The sequence below is a fragment of the Arachis ipaensis genome, chromosome B4 (genome assembly GCF_059453495.1).
Source record: "Arachis ipaensis isolate K30076 ecotype BB chromosome B4, ASM5945349v1, whole genome shotgun sequence".
Classification (NCBI taxonomy): Eukaryota; Viridiplantae; Streptophyta; class Magnoliopsida; order Fabales; family Fabaceae; genus Arachis; species Arachis ipaensis.
The window spans coordinates 707,161-729,932 of record NC_142439.1 but is presented as its reverse complement, the minus strand read 5'-3'; the positions used below and the strand labels follow the sequence as shown (position 1 = coordinate 729,932).

At 34.8% G+C, this 22,772-nt stretch overlaps 4 protein-coding genes across 9 annotated transcripts; 1 reads left to right on the top strand and 3 right to left on the bottom strand.

Annotated features, from left to right (window-relative positions):
* Window positions 1–1,817: 1,817 nt before the first annotated feature.
* On the bottom strand, window positions 1,818–5,526 carry LOC148566429 (uncharacterized). The gene is made up of 5 exons (XM_088483764.1): window positions 5,192–5,526; window positions 2,763–4,609; window positions 2,470–2,674; window positions 2,212–2,378; window positions 1,818–2,121 (listed from the first exon to the last, which is right to left on the bottom strand). Exons 2-5 carry the CDS (start codon window positions 4,597–4,599, stop codon window positions 1,964–1,966), a joined length of 2,367 nt encoding a protein of 788 aa, XP_088339890.1. The 5' UTR covers window positions 4,600–4,609; window positions 5,192–5,526; the 3' UTR covers window positions 1,818–1,963.
* Window positions 5,527–6,505: 979 nt separating this feature from the next.
* On the bottom strand, window positions 6,506–10,195 carry 4CL1 (4-coumarate:CoA ligase 1). The gene is made up of 5 exons (XM_016341608.3): window positions 8,768–10,195; window positions 7,801–7,999; window positions 7,416–7,629; window positions 7,049–7,154; window positions 6,506–6,891 (listed from the first exon to the last, which is right to left on the bottom strand). The coding sequence occupies exons 1-5, from the start codon at window positions 9,779–9,781 to the stop codon at window positions 6,772–6,774; spliced, it is 1,653 nt and encodes a 550-aa protein (XP_016197094.2). The 5' UTR covers window positions 9,782–10,195; the 3' UTR covers window positions 6,506–6,771.
* A 6,088-nt stretch (window positions 10,196–16,283) lies between these two features.
* Window positions 16,284–17,114, top strand: LOC107638372 (uncharacterized). The gene is made up of 2 exons (XM_088484614.1): window positions 16,284–16,680; window positions 16,772–17,114. The coding sequence occupies exons 1-2, from the start codon at window positions 16,527–16,529 to the stop codon at window positions 16,933–16,935; spliced, it is 318 nt and encodes a 105-aa protein (XP_088340740.1). The 5' UTR covers window positions 16,284–16,526; the 3' UTR covers window positions 16,936–17,114.
* Window positions 16,908–21,852, bottom strand: LOC107638371 (putative glucose-6-phosphate 1-epimerase). Of its 6 annotated transcripts, none has more exons than XM_088484608.1 (10): window positions 21,020–21,852; window positions 20,593–20,901; window positions 20,403–20,477; window positions 20,073–20,129; window positions 19,834–19,994; window positions 19,532–19,672; window positions 18,953–19,055; window positions 18,762–18,861; window positions 18,107–18,351; window positions 16,908–17,762 (listed from the first exon to the last, which is right to left on the bottom strand). In XM_088484608.1, the coding sequence occupies exons 2-9, from the start codon at window positions 20,695–20,697 to the stop codon at window positions 18,137–18,139; spliced, it is 957 nt and encodes a 318-aa protein (XP_088340734.1). In that variant the 5' UTR covers window positions 20,698–20,901; window positions 21,020–21,852; the 3' UTR covers window positions 16,908–17,762; window positions 18,107–18,136. The 6 variants fall into 6 exon arrangements, 5 of the variants coding, with proteins under 5 accessions (XP_088340734.1, XP_088340735.1, XP_088340737.1 ...); XM_088484609.1 differs by having other exon boundaries at window positions 20,593–20,844; window positions 21,695–21,851; XR_015880991.1 differs by having other exon boundaries at window positions 17,836–18,351; window positions 20,593–21,852.
* Window positions 21,853–22,772: the final 920 nt, after the last annotated feature.

Sequence of the window (22,772 nt, the reverse complement as noted above, 5' to 3'; positions counted from 1 at the left end):
ATTTTTCGCTAATCATCAATTATAACGATGGTGTATCGGTATCATGCATGGGAAGATATATAACTAGCTAAATTTACTCAAAAAATGTTGCAGAAATTTATGCAGGGTGTCGCTAGGAAGAGCTACTTAATAAATAGGATCTGGTGTTCAAGAAATTTGCCCATTAAGTAGATGTTGTTTTCAGCTCTTTATTAATTGATGAATGCTGTTAAAGAATTTTAGCTCCTAAACGAAAGAACGAATTATTGAGTTGCTAAATTGTGAATTGTTAATAGAGTTTGAAGTGTTAATAGTGTTATATGCTTTCACCATTTTTAAAAAAGTTATTGTATGGATACACTTATTTTGTGTAACTCTCAATCGAATTGTGGCTCTCCTTAAATCCAAGAATAAGTTGCAACTCATTTATGGATCCTTTCCCAGAATAGAGAAGAGGGAATCCTACATTTGCCAACACACATGTACTTTCCATTTGTTACACCAAATTTTGAATGCGTAATGAAATGAAATAGACTTTAGAGCATAGATACTTGATTCTATCAATTACCAGAGATATGTGCCCTTTTTGAGATAGCAAAAGGTGACTTAAGCATCACACCTTACTTCTCAAAGCTGAAAGAAAAGTGTGAAGGTATATGAGTTAAAATGCGCTCAACACTTTAGCCATAGACATACACCCAACATTCTGGACCTAAATTTGCCAGAAACGCTCTAACAGTCTGGTTATTAGAGGCAGTCTATTTGCTACTCAACACAAAGTGAACTATTTACTATTTAGGTTTTAATTTTGTTTATTTTTTTGGGTTTTTGTTTGTTGGGGTGTAGGGGGGGATGGGTCTATGGGATAGCTCAAACCACAGTCCAACCCTTAGTGCTGAATACTTGAATTGCTTTTTGTTTTTAGTTTTGGATGGTTAGTGTTCATACCCTGACCAAGTAATAAGCCAAGCCCAAACTAAGCTAAGAGGCCCAATCCAAAAGGTTAACCTTCATTGTTTGTCCGAACTCCTTAAAGAGGTCAGAGTCAACGCCGGAAGGCAGCCAACACTTATCTAAAAATCTTTCAACCACTTCTAGAAGAGATATCCCAACAACCCTAAGATAAAGGGACAGTTATACACCTTCGGAAGTGGAACTACTTCAATGGTGGTTATTGGATCATCACCTATAAATACACTGACAGACTCAGGTAAAATAGAGTTCCAATTCATTCAAAATCTGCTTATCCCTTTGCTGACTTAGGCATCAGAGTGTCTTTGCAGGTACCACCCCCATTCTTCACAACACACAACTTGGACGGCGGCTCCCAGACTCGAACAAGTCGGAGACCACCCTCCTTTAACGTTTGGGCCTTCCCTTCGAAACCCAATCATTCGGTTCTAGGTAAGCCCCAGAACAGTTAGGATGTGTTTGTTTATAGAGATATAAAGACATGGATACAGAGACACAAAATCGTATTTGACAGATTTGACAGGAAGGACACTGAGATACTAACAAAGAATACAACTTATTTTTTATTTTTTCTTTCATTACTCTTGTTAATTTTTCATAATAAAATTTTTTTAATTGTATTTTTTATCTCAAGTTTTTTAAATGAAAAAAATGAGAATAAATTAGATTTTTATAATTTGTTTTAATTTATTACCAAATAGCATAGTTATCAGAACCGAACCGGTAATCAACCCGGTCATATGACCGGGTCATCGGGTTACTGGTTCAACCGGTGGGTCACTAATTCACCCGGTTAACCCGGTCATAACTAAAAAAATATAAAATTATATTAATAAAATTGAAATAATGTCTTAAAACTTAAAATGCGAGTCTTACAAACATTAATAATCAAATATCAAGTCTTAAACATAACTAATAATCTAAAGGAAGAGTTAATAAACTAGTTTTTAGTACAAAATATGTTCTCAGTTTAAATCAACTAGAGCAAGTTAAAGATAACACAATCATTAAATCAAGTCCAAGGGGTGAGCTCAAAGTCGGCATCAACATCTTCATAGGGCAAATTAGGAGCTTGATCAACATTTCCCTCATTTTGATTTGTATCCATATCTTCCATAGCATTGTTACTTGGTCCATCATTATCTTGGTCATCTTCCAAATTTAATTGATCTACATTTGTGTATTTTTGACAAATCAATATCAAGAATAATTCATAATAGCAACTGACGATTAAAATATTCAAGCAATTGAAGAATTTACCTAGATCATCCAAAGTTGGTTGAATGGACATATTTGCCAAATCATTTCGTAGAGCATCAACCTCTTCAGGAGTTAAAAACGGCGGTGAATCTTCCAATATCCAATCCGAATGCTCATTAAATGTATCAAGACAAATTGGATCATAGCTTTGCTTTCTCATTAGATTCCTATGTTATCAAGTTATGTAATTACTAAACTAAAGATTAAATTTTAATGAACAATACTTTTTAAAATTAGATAAATAATTATAGAAGATACCTTTGTTGTAGCCTCAAGTTATAATGAACGAAAACAAGATCATTAAGCTTTTGGTGTTCTAACCGATTCCTCTTCTTTGTGTGGATGTGTTCAAAAATACTCCAATTTCGCTCACAACCAGAAGAACTACAAGTTTGACTTAAAACACGAATGGCTAACTTTTGTAAATTTGGTGCTCCAGTTCCATAAGATTCCCACCATTGGTCTTAAAATCAAAAGAGGCAATGCATTACAAATAGCTTTTCTAAATAAATTAACGAATAAAGAAAGATAAAACTAAATAAAATATTTACCTGGCATCACTGTACTTCGTTCACGCAGTGCAGATTGTCTTCCAAAATCATCTTCAGCATTAGAATATATTCTCTTCTCACTTGTCAACTTAGTATTCAATTCTGGATCATCATATGAATATTTCTCAATTACATCTAGTAGGCCAGAAGTGGTTTGCATATGTTTTTCAAATTCAGCAGCATTGAATCGAAAAGCAGGGTTTAACCAATAGCCAGCAGCATGAAGATTTCTTTTAAGTTGTGAATCCCAACGAGTATCCAAAATCTTCAAGTAAGGCTCCACAATCTTCTTTCTTCGTCGAAACCTCTTCACCATCTCTTCTCTAGCCATATTAAAAGCTTGATAAAGAAAACCCATTGCAGCTTTATCTTCACTATCCACAATACGAAGCACACGAACAAGTGGCTCAGTAAGCTTGACAACATCTGTACATTGATTCCAAAACTTAGAGTCTAAAACTTGATCCACAAATGTTTTAGCTTTAGCTTCTTTGGAGTAGGCTGAGATTGTCCATTCTTTAGAAGTTACCATAGCTCTTAATGCATCTTTTTGAGCCAGAATACTCTGCAAAGCTATGAAATTGGTAGCAAAGCGAGTTGGAGCTGGACGAAGTATTTCTCGTCCACCGGTAAACTTCCTCATAAGATACAGTGGATGACAATGATTATATATGTATTTAGTAATCTTTGAAGCATGTGAAACTGTCTCACTGACTTCATTCAACTTTCCAATATCTTGCAACATCAAATTAATACAATGCGCAGCACAAGGAGACCAATACAACTTAGGGAATTCAGCTTCCAACAACCTTCCAGCAGCAACATAATTTGCAGCATTATCCGTCACTATATGAACAACATTTTCAGGACCGACAAAGTTGACAACATCCTTAAAAAGCCTAAACAATAATTCAGCAGTCTTGGAGGCATGAGAAGCATCAACAGACTTTAGGAAGATAGTTCCTTTAGGACAATAAACCAAGAAGTTAATTAAAGTGCGCCTACAACGATCAGTCCATCCATCAGCCATTATAGTACATCCAGTTCGCTTCCAAATTTCACGATACTGTTCAATCATCTTTTTCACATCCTCCACCAACTTACTCAACAAATACCCACGAACTCTACCAAAGTTTGGACCTTTATATCCTGCACCCATGTTTGCAATAGCATCAATCATTGGTTGGTAATATGCTGAATTAACTGCATTAAATGGCACAGAAGCATCAACCATCCACTTTGCAATGGCAATGTCACATTTTTCCACAATTTCTTTACTTTGCAATACACTTTTTATCGTTGGTTGGGCTCCAGGTGTTGTTGAAGATGGGAAAAAAGTCTCTATTCCAGTAGTCTTTTTCCCTTTCCTAGCTGCAGGTGGTGGCAACCTTGTCCTTGAATGTTGGAGTTGTTGCTGTCGTGCTTCAACCTCTTCCATTCTATCAAATTCTCTTTCAACATCATCACATGCTCCATAACTTTCTGCATAATTTTCTTGAGTTTTCCTTTTCTTATTCATAAATTCTTCAATACTTTGCCCAAATTGATGAGCAACAGCAGGTGGAACCTTTTTGCACTTCTCAACATCTCCTCCTTTTCCAGCCAAGTGATACTTAAATCGATTAATCCCACCTCCCCTAACAGGTTTGTCACAATATATGCACATCATAGTAATTTTCCCTGTTTTTTCCACAATTTGTTTACAATGACCCCAAGCTGGATCAGTCTTTCCTCTATTGTTATAAACTCTTTTAGTGGTAAGATCAGGGGTAGGAGTTGCTGATGATGCTTGTTCTTGAGATGGTGGCGTTTCTGATGGTGTTTGAGATGAAGCCATTTTTAAAATTCTAGCAAAAAAACCAAAAATATTTTCAGCAACAGGATTTGCTTAAATCAGTTTTTAAGCAACCCAACAACCACCACCACCATTTCACCAAAGTTTCCTGAATCCTGATTCAACTAACAACAACTCCAAAGTCTAAAGTCTAAACAAACCAGCAGTAAACAACAACACCAAAGTTTTCTGATTCAACTAACAGCAACTCTAAACAACCAGCAACTAAAAAACTATATACCAAATTACCAACACAGCAACTAGCAACAGCAGCAACCAGCAACAAACAGGGAAAATACAATTCAAGAAGACAAGAACAATGCAACAGAATTGAAGTGCCTCTCAACTGAGAAAGATCGGAAAGGCAGATTCAAGACAAGAATCAAAGGACTAGAGAGCAAAATGAAGAAATTTTTTGACAAATGCCAAGGATCCGAAGCAGAGACCAAATTACCAACCAGCAACAATATAATTCAATTCAACAGATACCAAATTACCCACCAGAATCCAGCAACAATACAATTCAAGAACTACTCTAAAAAATCAAATTTATCAACAGATTCCATAACAATAGGTCAATAGCAGAGGCACTGACCTGAGGGAGCAGAGGAACTGAGGCAGAGACTGTGAGTGACGGAGAGGTGAGGCCGCAGAAGCGTTCTGAGCTTTCTGAGCTAGTTGATGAACAGCGCTGATGAGGACCACCCGAGACTGAGAGTGACGACGAGAGGTGAGGCCGCGACTTGATGAACAGCGCCGACGAGAGGTGAGGCCGCGACTTGATGAACAGCGCCGACGAGAGGTGAGGCCGCGACTTGATGAACAGAGCCGACGAGGACCACGCGAGACTGAGAGTGACGACGACGAGGTTGGCAGGGGGGTGACGACGAGGACGACGCGAGACTGAGAGTGACGACGAGGTTGATGAAGTTAGACTCTCAAAGTCTCAGAGAGTCAGAGAAGTGAGAAGTGAGAACTCTTCTCAGACGCCATTAGAGAGATCAGGAGATGTGAGGTGAGGGCGTGAGGGCGAGGCAATGGGGGAAGGGGGGGATAGCCATTAGGGTTTGAGGTTTCAGTTCAGTTTGGGGAGGGGGGAAATATGCATTAGAACGACGCCGTTTTGCTTAGGAATAAAAAAAAAAAAAAAAAATTCCCAACCCGGACCGGGTCACGTCACCCGGCCGGGTCACCGGTTTTCATCAAAACCCGCCGGGTTGAACCGGGTTCCACCGGGTTAATTGCAAGTCCGGTTCAACGTATGGCTCGGCCCGGGCAGGTGACCGGGTGACCGGGTTTCCGGTCGAACCGGCCGGGTCGAGCCGGGTCTGATAACTATGCCAAATAGAATACAAAAACATAAAATTTTATATCTCTATCTTTTGTGTCTTATTATCAGTGTCTTGTCTTGGCATTCGTCTTGGTTTATTTTAGTTTTTTTTTGTCAAGACCCTTTTCCAGATCTTGTGTTTTTAACTTTTTATTTTACACAGGCTCTTCGGCCTTTGTCCTTGTGGGTTTCAACGATTCGTTGGCTCACTATTGAAATCTTTTAGGTGATTAGCGTTGACAAAATTTCAAATAACAAATGCCCACTGGATTCCCCTAATGACAAGATCCAATTGAACATAAGGCTTCACATACAACTGGTTTTTGGTCGGAATGTATGCAATTGTTAAACGAAGTTCTTGACGGGTTATTTTTCTGAAGACATCAACATTCTTAAAGATATCAGTACTCAGTAGAAACAAAATGTTCAACAACGAAATGCAGAGACAACTCTTAGTTTTGTTTTTTGTTTCGTGCGTGTTTTTTTTAAAGCTATCATAGTTGATACCATTAAGATATAATATGTAAAGCCAGGTTTTATATTTTTTTTTTAAAAAAAAATGGAAGAGAAAGCCTTTGATTGAATAAAAACATTGCGCTTGATTGTTCTAAAAAGTATTGGACATAAAAAAACACATCTCACCGCACACTAATTAGTTATAGATGGCTGATATGATACCACACGTATCCTAATGTTTGGTCTAAAGGCTGAAGCCTGGCGTCTGCTGTTTTCTTCAGTTAGAAGATAATTGAAGCTTAAGCGGGGAGCCATGGTATGTAAATATGGAATATAATACAAATTTTTGTAATATTTATTGTATTATGGAAATGGTAATATTAACGAATTCAATTGGGAAGAGGTAGTGCGAGCCTTGCCCTTAGATCCTTTCGTAATATTTTGCCGGATGGTGACTTGGGAATGGCATCAACGAAGAATACTCGGTTAATTCTCTTGTAAAACACCACCTGCCACCAAAATCAATATCTTGAGATTATGTACATATATAAATATATGGTTTACATCTAATTTTGTCAAGGGTCGGTGCGATAAGTGACACTAATTAAGAGGGATTGCAATTTCTGTGTCCTAAATGTAAATGAAAATGATTGATAGATATTTGACCTGTTTGGAAACGAATTGCTTAATCTCATCCTCAGTTGTGTCACTGTGACCATTTGCTCTCACTACAAATGCAACTGGCACCTCACCGGCCGCTTCATCTTTCATCCTGCAATGCGCCGCAACATACATTATGTTATTGAAAATGAAAATGATGAGTGCTAGGGGACATTAATTTTTGTGAATTGTAGCCATCAAATAGCCATCAATGATGATTTCAATGGTGTGAGATTAGTATGAAATTTCATGAAATGACTCACTTTTCTTTGTTGGTTACATGCTGACCAGAATTTAATAAAATTGCTGGTCTCCTAGACTTTTCCGATGAGAATTCCAAGTTGAAAAAATAGAAACATGAGTGACTACTTACGGGACTACAGCAACATCAGAAATTTTAGGATGGGAGAGAAGGAGGGCTTCCAGTTCAGCAGGAGCAACTTGGAAACCTTTGTATTTGATCAATTCTTTGAGCCTATCAACGATGAACAGCTCATCATCATCGTCGATGTAACCGATGTCACCCGTGTGCAACCACCCATCCTTGTCTATTGTTCTCTCTGTTGCCTCTGGATCGTTTAGATAACCTACACATACACAAATTCACATCTCTCACTCAAATGTCAACCCACCAACCACCACCACGTATTGCATATTTTATTGTTTTCTTTTTCTTTGTACTAACATTATTCCAAAAATGTATTGATACCACGAAGAAAGTGTGGTATATAGAAAAGCATCAATTAGGTAGCAAGTACCTTTCATGATCTGGTGGCCCCTAATACAAATTTCACCCGGTTGATTTCTCGGGAGAGATTTTTCGGTTTCAGGATCAACAATCTTCAACTCAGCGTTTCTGACGACGGTGCCACATGCACCTGGTTTTCCATCTATGGCTTCTTTCGCGAATGTTAAGCACATTGTTAATACTGGACCAGCCTCTGTCATCCCATATCCCTGTTTCATTTTCGAATTCGAACAAACACGTTTTCTTTAATGCTTTAAATTAAGTGACACATGTCAACCGTACGGTTTAGCTAAATGGGGATGCAGTGAGAGTAAAACAGACAACACCCAACCTGAACCAGTGTTTCCGAAACAAGACAGAATATATGTTTGATTTTTCCTAGCCACATAATTTAGTACCATTCATATTTATTTATGGCAAATTTAATGACCTTTTTCGTTTTGAACTAACATTTTCTAATTGATTTAAAAATAAATAGGAATGACATTATTTAGCAGATATATTTGAAATCAAAGTTATTTATACATTAAAAAAAATTTAAGAAAACAGAAAATACAATATTATGTGCGTAATATATATTTGTGTGTCCAGGAGCCGGGTCCAGTAAATAGAAAAATTATTACGAGTTATGGAAGGAATATCCCTTCCCAAATATAAGGTTAAAGAAGTATTTGTTGTAGTGGGGCAATTGAGGGTCAGATCTGAATAATATATGGAGATTAAGAAAAGAAAGTTTAGGGTCAGATTTTGTAATTTTTATTCATCAATGATATTTCTAATGGTATAAAATTGCGTGATTGCTTTGTGTCCATGCTCCATAATAACAAATAAAATATGCTAATGAGTTATAGCTCAAATAGCATAAATTCCCCATACTCAATTAAGAAGTCGCGGGTTCGAGTCACATATCTTTACAAATTGGTAAAAAAAAAAAAAAAACAAATGAAATATATTTTTAATGAAAATAAAAAGAATACCTGTCCAAGCTTGGCATTGGGGAATTTGAGGCGGACGGTGTCTTCAAGGTCCTTGGCGAGGGGAGCGCCGCCGGATTTAAGGACTCGGATGGAAGAAAGATCGTAGTTGTGGAGATCCGGGCACTTTGCAATGGCGAGAATGATGGGGGGCACGACGGGGCATATGGTGACCCGATGCTTCTGCACCAAGGCGAGGAAGGCAGTGATCTCGAATTTGGGCATCAAGACGATGGCCGCCTTGGCCCTGAGGCCGCAGAGCAGCACGGAGTTGAGGGAGTATATGTGGAACATGGGGAGCACGCACATGATCACATCCTCGCTGTGATAGTAAAGGTTTGGGTTCTCTCCGTCCACTTGCTGCCCCACGCTCGTCACCAACCCCCTGTGACTCAGCATCACACCTTTCGGCAGTCCCGTTGTTCCCGACGAGTACGGCAGCGCCACCACGTCCTCCGGGCTGATCTTCACCTCCGGGATGTCTCCCTCCTCGGCCTCTTCCAGCTCCGAGAAATGTAGGTGCCCCTCCGGGGGTGTGTCCACGAACACCAGGATGAGCTGGCCATGGAGGTCCTTCACCTTCTCGTAGTAACTGGACTGCGTCACCAGCAGCCTGGCGTTGGAGGCCTTGGCCTGCTTGGCTATCTCGGCGCCCGTGAAGAACGGGTTGGCGGCGGTGGCGATGGCGCCGCGGAACGATGCGCCCAGGAAGGAGAACACGAATTGAGGGCAGTTTGGGAGCAGGATCATGATGACGTCACCTTGGCGGATTCCGTGTTTGTGGAGGCCTGAGGCCACTCTTCTGGCCTTGAGCTCGACGTCGGAGTAGGTGAAAACTTGTCCGGTTGGGGCGTTGATGAGGCAGGGATGCGTGGCGAACTCCGGAAGGTTCTGGAAGATGTAGGAATGGAGGGGAAGGTGGTTGGGGATGTAGATGTCTGGAAGGCTGGACTTGAAGATGAATTCCTCCTCTTCTTTCTTGTGTTGTTGTTGCATCGTTTCTTTGCCAATAGCCATAATAATAAGATTTGATTATTAAAGGCAGAGAAAGATAGGAATGGTGTTGTGTGCCCTGAGGCTGAGCAGAATGGGGAGGCTGATGAGTGTATTTATTTGTAATAAGATGCACCAAACATGACAGTGATTAATTAAAAATAATGATGATGATGGATTGGTTAAAGGGCGGGGGTTGGTGAAGGGATAAAATGGAGATTAAGGGGGGAAAAACAAAATAAAATTGAAACGACAAATAATTCCTACCGTTTGGTTGTTGCGCTGTGCTGTGTGCAAGTAAACGAGGGGTTGGTGAGATTAGTCCTTTTCTCTTTGCCCTACACTCCTCTTCATATCTTTTCTTACTATTTTATTACCACAATTGTTTTCATTTTTAATGAAATCTATGGCCAGTGTTTTCTCTTACACTTGAGTCTTGAATTAATGCCTCATTTTGGTCTGTGCTACCTTTTTAATTGAACGAGCATCATTTATTTCTTTTTTGGACCAAATTTAAGATAGGATGTCCTTATACCACATTTTCTCTTCTCAGTTCTCATACAACATGATTTGCTAGGATGACCATAAAATGGATTGGAGTCCCAATTTCTCCCACTTTAGACTGTCAATTGTCAACTCCCATTCACCTACCACACCCATCATTTTTTGTTTCTTTATTTTTTTTTTATTTCTTTTTGGCATATGAACCTACCGCACCCCAACATTATTGGCCATGTGGAAGCTACCTCACTATGACGATATCATCAATTATTTAACATGGTTTTGAATGTATTGCACCAAAAACAAAGAAGGCTTTATGAACTTCAGCCCATTCAACATTAAACAGGCCCACAAATCACTCTTACCCACTAAGCTTCTCATGAATCATTTCCTTACTAGGCCTTTACTGGACTGTAACTTGTTTCTCTTTCGTGTTGGAGCCCACTTAGCCATCTTCAATTCTTTCGATTTGATTCTGTTGAAGCAGTTACAATCAAATGAGATAATTGCAAGTTCCAAAAAAAAAAAAAAGGAAAAGAACTAAAGAAGAGATAATTGCATACCTGCTTTTGCTTATTATGGAATAAAACAAACTTAATCAAAATTTAAAGTGTGATGCAAGTGAGATAATTGAAGTAGTAGGATGATGAAGTTAGCTATTGATGGCCACCAACTCTAAAATTCTTTAGTAGTTGAAGTAACTTAGCTCATGGTACTTTAGCTTCACACGTCAATGAAAGGTAAATCAGCCACACAACACGTGATTAATGTAATTAAATATATATATAATGGGCATTGATGACTTATTTGGTCATATCGTCACACAGATCTGATCTAGATGGTTTGAATTTCATTTGATGCTTCTAAGCTTACTGCTATATATATTAAGGAATTAATTTCTGGATTCTTTCATATAATAGGTTCACATATACACTCTTACTATCATCAAGAATGTGAAGATCCTGGATAAAAAATAGTTGAGGGTCTAATATATTTTTTTTTTTGTCAATGCATTTTAATATATTCTTTATATTCTTATGACTTTTATAAGGAAAAAAAAAGAAGAAAGAATTTTTTTTTTGGTTGCCTACGAATATTCTTCAATCTGATAGGTCAACGACTAATCCGTCATAGATTCGAATTTCTAATACTTGCTTAAGTGGACGAAAGCGCTGATCATTCGACCAACTCAAATTAGTTGCTGATGAAGAATTTAATGTTTGCTATGATGTGTTAGTGTCGTCATCTTTTTGCTTCTTTGTTGCTATATTATCAATTCATGTACCAACGATTTATATCTTAACAGTGAAGGAAAAGTTATTGCCCAAGAAGTGGCCAATAATTCATTTTCTTTAGAAGAATATTTCGGAAAAGAAAACAATAATTAAGTTGACAATTCAAACCTTTATGTATATGTGTACAATTGGTAAATTAATAAGCGAGATTATTATATATATATTTTTGAAGGAAAAAAAAATAATAAGCGAGATTATTCCAAGTTTCTTAGCTTAGACAACACCTACTACTTGTTTGAGTGCTTAATGATGGAAGGTGAGGGGCTGATGCCAATCTTCCATAGTGCTCTGACATTCCTATGAATCTTCTTCATCCCAATGATTATGTATGTGAACCCACGCACACCAAATCCATGCATAGTAATTGTTTATCACTTTAATTATTAGAAAGGAGACATTGGCCTAAAATTTCGATATATATATATATATATATATATATATATATATATATATATATATATATATATATATATTAATATATATATATATATATACTTACGGTTCCTTTCTCATCCTTTGTATATATGTTAAAAACTACATAATGAGAGTTATTTTCCTGGTAAGTTTCTTACTTAACTGTTTAAAAATACACTATAATAAACTTGGAAATAAAATCAGTTTAGAAAGCGTACATATTACTATATTATATAAAATTCAAATTCGATAATGTTCTAATGTTCTATTAACTTATAGTTCGATTTTTATTGTATATTATAAATCATAATTTAATTTTATTTTATCTTATTTTTGAATATGTAATTAGAGTTGTCAATAGGTAGAGTAGGGTAGGGTTTTGGACCTTATCCTAATCTTCATGGGTTGAAAATTTTATTAAAATTCTATTTTATCCTACTCGCGAGTTGAGAATCTCTCAATTCTAATCTTACCCGCACCTTAAAGTTCTAAACCCTACCTTACTCTACCCTACTTGCAGAAATATCAAATTTTTTAAAATAAATATAAAATTCAATCATTTTAAATTTCATACATATTAATAAAATAAAAAATAAAAAACTAATGTTCTAATTTACTAAATTAACTAACTAGTTTAATAGTTGCTTATTTATTATAAGTCATTACACGAGGGAGCTTATGAGTTTAACTCTCACCTCGTTTATTATATATCTAATTTTTATAAAATATGTGTTATATATGAGATGCAGGTAAGGTAGGATAAGTCAGAGTAGGGTAGGGTACACTCTAAATCCGTATCTTATCCTACCCTCAAGCATATTAAAATCGATCTCTATCTTACCCGCAATAGATCGGATAGTCTACCTACCCGAATAGATCGAGTAGTCGAATTGAATACTCGCGGATAGGATATGAATTGCCAGTCTTATATATAATTCATCAAATTAATAATTATTATTATTATCGGCTTAATGACTAATACAAATACGTATGATATTAATATCATTTACCTAATGTCTATATATAAATATTTTTTTCTTTTTTAAAATTCTGAATTATTTTACTATTCTAATATTCTTTTTATCCTGACTTATTAAATGTTAGAATATTCATTATAGATATCTACCTATTTTTATCCAAAAGGTCGAACTCATCTTCAGATGAAAAAATAGAGTAATTTTTCAACAACAGATGATAAAACAAGGATATGCATGATGATATATAAGTAAGTGGCCCACGTTGGACTGAACAATAAGACAACAACATCTATAAGTTAAAAAGCATACGGTCGTGTGTATATATATGTAAGTTATTATCTACATTCCACAGGTCTATAGACTATAATTCATTCTATTGAATATTGACTCTGCAAAACCGACGATTTTGTTAGGATTTATTAGGTGCAAAGAGACTTCGAGACTTGAAAAGCATGACCAAAGTGACTCACCCACCATTGCCCAACCACCACCATCTATGTGTTTGTCACATTTGGAAGTTGACCAATTAAAAAACTCAAGTGGCTCTTTGTAATCAAGCTAAGTAATTAAGCCTAGCTATGTGCAGATTAACGCTTTTTGTTTATCTTATTATATGATATATCCTTCTAAATAATCTTCATAAAATTTTTTTTACAGAACAATGTTGGATAGGACAAAAATTCGTCGAATTAATAGCTAAATTCGTCTTTGAAAGATTATTAATTTTTTAAATTAGTCTTTAAAAATTTTTTTTAGTCATATTAGTCTTTAAAAGATAAAACATATATAAGTCAAATTGGTCCTTCCGTTAGTTAAATGATGATGTGTTACGTTAAGTACCACATGGCATGATGACGTAGTAAGTTAATGCCATGTGTCACAAGATGATTGATTAACGTGTCAGATCAGTAACACCTAGCATGCCACGTGTCACTTGACATGTAAAAAAATTATTTATAATTAAAATAGTCCTTGGAAGTCCAGACATAAGTCATTTTTATCTCTAAAATTTTAAAAATTAATCAAATTAGTCATTATATAATTTTTTTATTTTTTCATAATATTAAATTTAAAATATTTTTTTATAGTACTAATTTTAATATTATTTTTAGACCTTAATAAATAAAATTTTCTTTACATAAAATAATAAAAATAATTAAATTATTATAAAGTTATTTTATCATTTGTATTTTAAAATTCTATATTATAAATTATAATTTTTTTATTTAAACGAATTTATCAACTTATTGTTGATTATATATTTAAAAATTTAATATTTTAAATTTATAATTTTTAAAATAACTACTATATTTATTTAGTGAGATCTAAAATATTAAAACATTCAAAATAACTATTATATTTATTTAGTGAAATCTAAAATATTAAAACTTTTAGTATATAACTAGTTTTAATATTTTGGATTTCACTAAATAAATATAGTAGTTATTTTAAATATTTTAATCTTTTAGATCTCACTAAATAAATATAGTAGTTATTTTTAAAAAATATATTAAAATATTAAGATTCAGCAAGTGATTCCACAAATTGGTTTTTCAATTATTGAATTTTACTATATATATTAAACAATAATAAAAATAATAATTTTAAAATATTTAAATTTTAAAATAACTATTATATTATGTAGTAAGATTTAAAATATTAAATTTTTAAATATATAAACAATAATAATTTAATAAATTCGTTTAAATAAAAAAAATTTACTATAAAAATTATAATTTGAAAATATAAAATTTTAAACTACAAATGACAAAATAATTTTATAATAATTTAATTATTTTTATTATTTTATATAAAAAAAATTTTTGTTTATTAAGGTCTAAAAAATAATATTAAAATTAGTACTATAAAAAAATACTTTAAATTTAATATTATGAAAAAAAAATTTATATAAGGACTAATTTGATTAATTTTAAAAATTTTAGGGATGAAAATGACTTACGTTTGGAGTTTTAGGGACTATTTTGATTATAAATAACTTTTTTAAATGTTAAGTGACACGTCAACCAATCATTTTGTGACACGTGGCATTAACCTACTACGTCATTATGCCACGTGATACGTCATTATCTAACTAACAAAAAGATCAATTTAACTTTTATTTTATCTTTCAAGAACTAATATAACTAAAAAAATCTTTTAAAAACTAATTTTAAAGAATAAATAATCTTTTAGGACGAATTTGAGTATTAACCCAAAATTCATCTCTACCCGCGCATTATCAGCCCGGGTTACCTATACTTTCTCCAATAATATAATTAAGATGTTTAGAAAAATCCATCACTATTCCACATAATTATTGGCTGAAAATTGCATAGTTTAGGTCCAATCCAATACGATGTAATGATGTATGTGTTATTATATAAAGACTCTTGTGTTGGTGCAGTTTTCAAATTGCGTACATCGTTTGCTATAGTAGTGTACTCTAGTTTGGTGCCTTGTCAAGTTGTCATCACCAAGGAAAGAATGAACCAGAATTTGACGTGTGGAAACCAATTCAATTCATTCAGCATTCCTAAATTTAAGTATTTAACCAACAAATTAAAGAAACCTAATTTCAAAATTGAAATTCCGTTCTATTTGTATTTATATCTCAAAATAATGGATATCATCCATTTTTGGATTAGCTAGTAAGAAGAATAAATTTTTTTATAGAAAAAGAAAAGAAGAAGAAGAAGAATATTTATTTAAAGAATAAGATAACAACAGAGAATATTTAAAGAATGAAATAAAGTAAGAAGAAGAATATCAAATTTAATATATAAAGAAATGAACATATACGTGGCGATGATGTTACAAGATTAGGTGAAAGTGTTTATGGTGCGTTGGGTTTGACAATGTTAGAGCAGAAGCTTCTCCGGTTTGTGTATTTGAGATAGAGAAGAACATTGAGGAATGCACCAATTCCTGTTTAACATTTAAATCACATCAAATCATATGATTCAAGATTGCATGTCTGCTTTCCACGCCAACCAACTTTGGCACTTGGCAGTTTGGCCGACACCATGCCCCCTTAATTACTAATTCATAGCTATAACATAAAATATTTGTTAGTGTTTTTTTCAACTTGAAAATTTATGTTGTGTTACATAGATTTAGATAAAAATGTTTTTATGGTGGTGAGACAAGTGCGAAAGTGATAAGTTTTGGGCAGCAAGATTTAGTCGCTAAAATCCGAAAAGGATATCGAGGAGGACCACAAAGTTTTGGCCATGGATTTTTTATAATAATAAATTTGGGGATTAAGAGAGGTCAAAGGGAAAGGGTTCCACTATGCGAATAAAGCATGAATGAATAGTATACATATGGTTGAGTGGTAGAATTTATTCCCATGAATACATGTATTATCGGAGGGTGAATGAGTGAAATGACATACATCATACATGTATATATTTAAATAATTTGTGGAGCAACAATATAATAATAATATGATAAAAGGCGTCGGTGATGTGTGTGGTTTTATAACAGAAACGAGGGAGAGAGGGAGAGAGAGAGAGAGAGAGAAGCATCAGCATTGAGAAGTCATCTCAAGAGTGCTCAGAGAGCTAATTAAGGTGGTGGTTCATGTGTGAAAGAAGAGATGAAGTTGTAGTTGGTGTGTGTGTGAGAGTGTGGTTTTCTAGAAAGCAGAGCATGGATATTTGGAGGAAGATGATTATTCTTCCTGTGAGGCGAGTATGGCGAGCACTCTATGCACGCCTCAACTCCACCAAAAACGGTTCGTTCTTCTCTCTATCTTTCTCTTTATGCTATCGAAATTGCAACACAAACACCAAAGAAATTGAATTAATCAAGCAAGTTTGGTGCAGGGGCAGGGCTGTTGAAGCTGGAGGATGATGTACAGACATGTGAGTATGAGGACATACAAGTGATGTGGGAAATGCTAAGAAGAACAGAGAGTGATGTGAGTATACACAAGCGCAAGCAACAGCAACAGCAACAGCCTTTCTGGAGGGTCCTCAAACCGTATTGAACCTTCTTCACAATTAACCCAACTCCACTTCTTTTACAATCTTTCATGCTTTAACTAATCATAATAAGACTCTTCTTCCTGAGTTCTGCATCTTACAATTACAGGATCACAAAACCGTCTCTTGTAAGCCGTAACTCAAAATGTACTCATTATTGTAAATATACCAATCTTGTCTCAAATCTCACTTTTTTCATAGCAATTAAGCAAATAACAAGTTGTTGTTTTGTGCTTCTCTTTCTCCAACATAACAAGTGATTAAATGTGAACTCTCATAGCTGCCTACCCAGTCTCTTCCATCAATCGCGGCTGTTACTGTAAGTCTTGAATTGGGATTGCAGCATCAGAAAATATAGCAGCCCTTTGGTTAGTTATTTGCCAAAGGCAGTCGAATTGGTGCTGATGCTGGTTGGACCAAAATAGAAAATACAAAACACTTATCATGGAACCTTATGAGGAATTAATTGTAGGGCAGAGAAAGCAAGCACGATTAAATAGTAAACTAGTTGCATTCGAGGCAGATGAAACCAAGACAGAGAAGAAATAGTGCAATAAATCTATTATTATCTATTAAGGAGAGGGATGTTTAGAAAAGAAGACATGCATCAAGTGCGTTGTTCTAATCTTCCAATGGAAAATGCTGCGTAGATCTACAAGTATACTAAATTCTTTCCACCAACTTAGTTCATCTCCGGCTCAAGCTGCAGAAGACACTCAAGGCTAAAACCATATACACAATTTCGGTAGTAGTGAATCCAAGCAACAATTTTCTGGCAGCACCGCTAACACAACAAAAGTTCCTTCAGGAAATACACCTAACTGCATCATACCTAATTCAGTAAAAAATGGATTAGGTGATAGGAAGCAGATTGCAACACACTGAAAAGTTTCATGAACCACTACCTCTGAGAATGCAGGGGAAACTCGTGTGTGTGTGTGTGTGCGTGTGTTGTTGTTGTTGTTGTTGGTGTTTGGTTTTTGGATAGAATGTATCCAGGTTTGATTTACATAGATGTAAACCAAGAGAGAAATTACACCACTTATTAGATTCCATAAAGATAAGCTTCACATAAAATCTGGAACAAAATTTCCAGCTTTATGCCACATATCACGCCTGATAAAATCAATACAAAACTGAAAACTTTTGTATTCCATAAAAAAATTGGTGAAAAACCTGTACAAAGACGAAGGCAATCCCATTGATCTAATAGCTCAAAAGTACTCTCTTTGGATCAAGTTGGCCACTGCAATAACTGGAAGGCACCGCACATAATTCCTGCCTTCCTTTCCACTCTTCACCAGGTTTGAGAGTAATTGCTTTTTCTACACAAGCAGACTGGACACACAGCATATTTTTATATTCATCATCCCCTAAATCTGCTATGGTCTTTGCTTTTTTGTCCCATGGATTCCATACCACTGCAACCAGACATGATGTTGCTATCAGCCACCGGATAAACAACTTTTGAATGCCATATTGCAGATACAAGACAGAATCAGCTTCTTATCTCAAAGTTTCAAATAACTCCACTTTGCTTATATATGTTTTCACTATCTTAGTACAAAATACAAACAAAGCAAGCAAGCATGTAACTTCATGAAAATCTATCCCAAATTACAACTTCAATGAAATTAGATTTGCTAAAGCATTTTGTTTATTTTAGACTAGGGGACCATGCATGCATCAAGTGAATGATTGAATAGTAATATAGTATACACGCAAGCAACCTATTCATATTTATTGCTCTTCTACTTCAAACATTTACCATCTTGTGTCAAATTTCATCATTCTTCCCAATAAGGAAGGATATTAACACTGCTAGACATACCAGCATCAGGAAGCCCATCTTTCCGCAATACAAAAGTTCTTTTCCTTTCATGGTCAATGATGGCAATTTTTGTGGGGGTACTTAGGTATACTTTGTGTACCTTTAGCATCATATACACCAAAACGCAACAGTTAAATATTTGAACTGATGAAATATTAACAACTCAAGAACTACTCTGGTGATCACAGAACCTCGGATTCAAATGTTATGGCATCCCCTTGTTCAGTAAATCGCACTTTTTCCTTCAAGTTGTCCAGGTAATCCAGTGTTTCTAATCCTTCTATTCGTACTTCACTGTACATCAGCATGATGACAGTTAGCTAGCAAATAGCGCAAGTCACAAATACCAGAGAACAATGTAATTCTGTTCCCACATCAGACAAGGCCAAAAATTTACAAAGCTAAAAATAAGCATAAAGTAAGAACAGGTTAAGCATCTTGTATTTGTAGTCAATCCTCAAGTAAGACTACTAGTCCCAAAAGCTTCATAAAAGATAACATATATAAGCACATTTAGCTTCAAAATAAAATGTTAATATTGATCTTAGACACCCTACAAGTATCATGTCTGCAGTAAGTCTATAAACAATGAGCCATATTATGCACAATTCAAATGACTAGAATATGTGATGTGATTTTGTACATGAGTGCATACTCTGCAGCTATTGCAGAAACACAAATGGAATTGAGAAGGGTCAACAGCTAGATGTCATAAACTAGGAGGGAAATATTAGATTAAACCAAAAAAGTATCCAATGCCATGGTAAAACCTGATGTCAGTAACATAGAGGTATGTCTGATAGGCAAATGTGAAAGTAAAGGATTTTCCATCCGTATTTGTGTTTCGAATGCGGGATGTCATCATCAAATCTCCCGTAGGTGCCAAAGCTACCCTCAGGCGAAACTCATATCTGCAAGCAATTATTATAAAGATAGTCCCTTAATCCAATTTACTGAACCAAAAGATGAAAGTGAAGAAAAAGGAAGTTCAAGAAATACTACAAGGGTATGACAATATTAAGGGCCATTTTTGAAAGTTACATGGAGTGATTATTAAAGTTAAGCCACATACCTGTGAGGCCAAGTCCTTATATCCTCTTCAGAGTTCTTAAGAATCAAATCAATAAAAGCTCTGGTTGTGCTGTTTGTTGGAAATGGAGGGGGATTAGGATCTAAGGTCCAAAACCTGTTCCTTGCAAATCCATGTAGTTCAAGAGGGCCATGATTTGAAACCTGCATATGGAGAAGATAAACTTGACGAAACAAAAGCAAGAGGAATTGAAATGTTGAAGCTGAAGAAGATACACGTACTTGAGGAAAGCATAACGGAATACCTCCACGGATAGATTTTGGAGGCGTAAAAGTAGCCTGCAACGATTCATGTTAAGAAGAAAGATAATGCAGGGTTTAAGTAACAATTTGAACTCAACTTGAATTATTAACAGAACTTATGAACCACAACAGCCATGTCTAGCAAGATCTAGCATGAAAAATTGCATACAAGCACCGAAAATGTCCAGCATGCATTTTGAATTTCTAATAATAATATGATAATAATGATTTGTTGAATATCACAGAAAAGGAAATGCAAATAATTGTTTGCAAGCAATAATAATAAAATAATATGGAGAATTGACGCACCTTACTACTGACAAAGAGCAATTCTTCCCCAAGTTCATTCTTCCAAGATGTAACCTGACCTCCGTACAAATATACCTGCATCATCATCAAGATCCATATTGTATTATATTAAGAAAAACACACACAATGCATGTGAGAATGGATTGTATTGATGAGAATGAATTGAATGAATGAATGAATGAATGATGACCTCCGCGGAGAAGCCACGAACTTCTCTGAGAACGATCTTCTCGAGGCCATTAACGCCCATACACTGCTCCACGTACACCGTTTCTTTTGGCCGTGACTGTGACATCTTTCTTTCTTTCTTTCTTTCCTTCTCTCTCAGATTCAGGAAGAACTAACAATAATCTCCGATGAATGGGGTCACCGCACAATGCAGCTTCCTCAGCTTTATATATATAGCTACCTCTTCAAACAATCACACACACACTCTCTCTTACTATATATTATATAATATTATCATTTTTTCAGCGGACATGTATATATCGTATAAAACCTTCAATTATAATAAACAAATTACACGCCAAGTAATAGCTCAAATGGCGGCATAATCTTCCCGTACTCATTTAAGAGGTTGCGGGTTCGAGTCTTCATATATTTGGTAAAAGAAAAACAAATTACACATTACAGATCATTAATAAAATCCGCCATTCTCTTCTCTTTTCCCTAACATACATATGTTGCATTCTTCTTTCGTGCAATTTTTGTCTTACTTTATTACTCATTTGTCTGTACACTTGATAACATTGTTCAACTAATTTAATTAAAATTCCACTTTCAGTTCTTATAATCATAAAATCACTCTTAGTGCAAAGGGCAAGACATCTATGTTATGTGCCAAGAAGCAATAGTTCAAATGGCATAGTCTCTCCATACTTAATTAAGAGGTTGTGGGTTTGAGTCTCCATATCTTCGGTAACAAAAAAAAAGACATCTATGTTATGTTAAAAATATATATTTTTCCCCCTTTAAGAAAGGAAAAAAAAAAAAAAAAAGGAGACATAGGTAAGTCAAATTATGAAACAAGCTAAGCTAAGGGAGATACACCTTTCCCGTTTTTCCCATATCATTTTATCAAATAAAATAGTTAAAAGGAAAGGTGAAGGAAAAGATGTTCCGTCAATGAAAAATTTTAATTAAATAAATTGAGCTGCTATTTTTCTAATCCGAGTGTATTTTGTTGGATCGGAGTAGATTTTCTAAATAATAAAGTTGCAAGATTAATGTAATGTGGATTGTGAAGTTGGCAACAAGATAAGACAACACCAATAACTAACCCCGCATATTACCTTACAATAGATGCCAAACACGCATGCACTACTTTGTCACCAGAAAAATCTGCAGCTACCTTTATTTTAATTTCAGCATTTGTTTGATCAAAATATGAATTTTTGAGGTACTCGATCGTCAGCAGGATTCTCAAAATATAAGAGGATCATCGGATAAGTCACATATATTTTCCTAATTAATTAAAATATATATAAGCTTTTTAATTACATCTTGATGATGAGATTCATTCATGAGTCCGGACAGTCCAAAATTCATATTAGATTTCTTCCAAATTGTGTAGAATCATAGAACTGTCTTTATCACCATTTAAAGAAGGAAACATCACTTCTTAATCACAATGTCTCATTATCGATCGAGAAATGAGCTAGCTAAGTTCAGATCAAAGTGCTATAGCACATCATTTGCAGCTGTCAAATAAATCATATACTACATATGATAACGGCGAACGGAAGCAACAACAGGAAAGAAGGCATCAAAATCTACAAAATTGAAAATTTTGACTATAGGGTATGGAAAAGTATATGTAGACAATGAAAATATTAAACAATGTAAATAATAGATATATCGGATGTTCATTTTACTAGTGTACGGATGGTTATTTTAATATTAAAATTTAGATGATTAATTTAGAGATGTAGTGTGTTTTTATTTGATTGATGATTGTTCATGTTGTTCAAAATAGCCATTGTTCCCCTAGCATTCCCCGTAGGGTATAGGATGTAGGATATAATTTTATTACGTATGCATACAATACATGATATGAAACACTATACAAATTTATACTTTTACTAAATAAGATATAAATATTTAAATGAAGTTTATATTTTATCCAATAATAATAGATAGAATACAAAGTTCAAAATAATAATGTTTTTTATATGATGATAACAAGGCCACGCATAGCGACACAGACTCAGATCCTGAAAGTAAAAGGCGACATAGTCCTCAAAAGCCACGGATCCTGTAATGAATTATTGCTACTAATTTGTTGATCCTCAGTTCCTCACACACAGACCTATTCGACATGTTAACTTCAAGTTTTGGAATACGTTATATTGACGTGAATACCACATTATA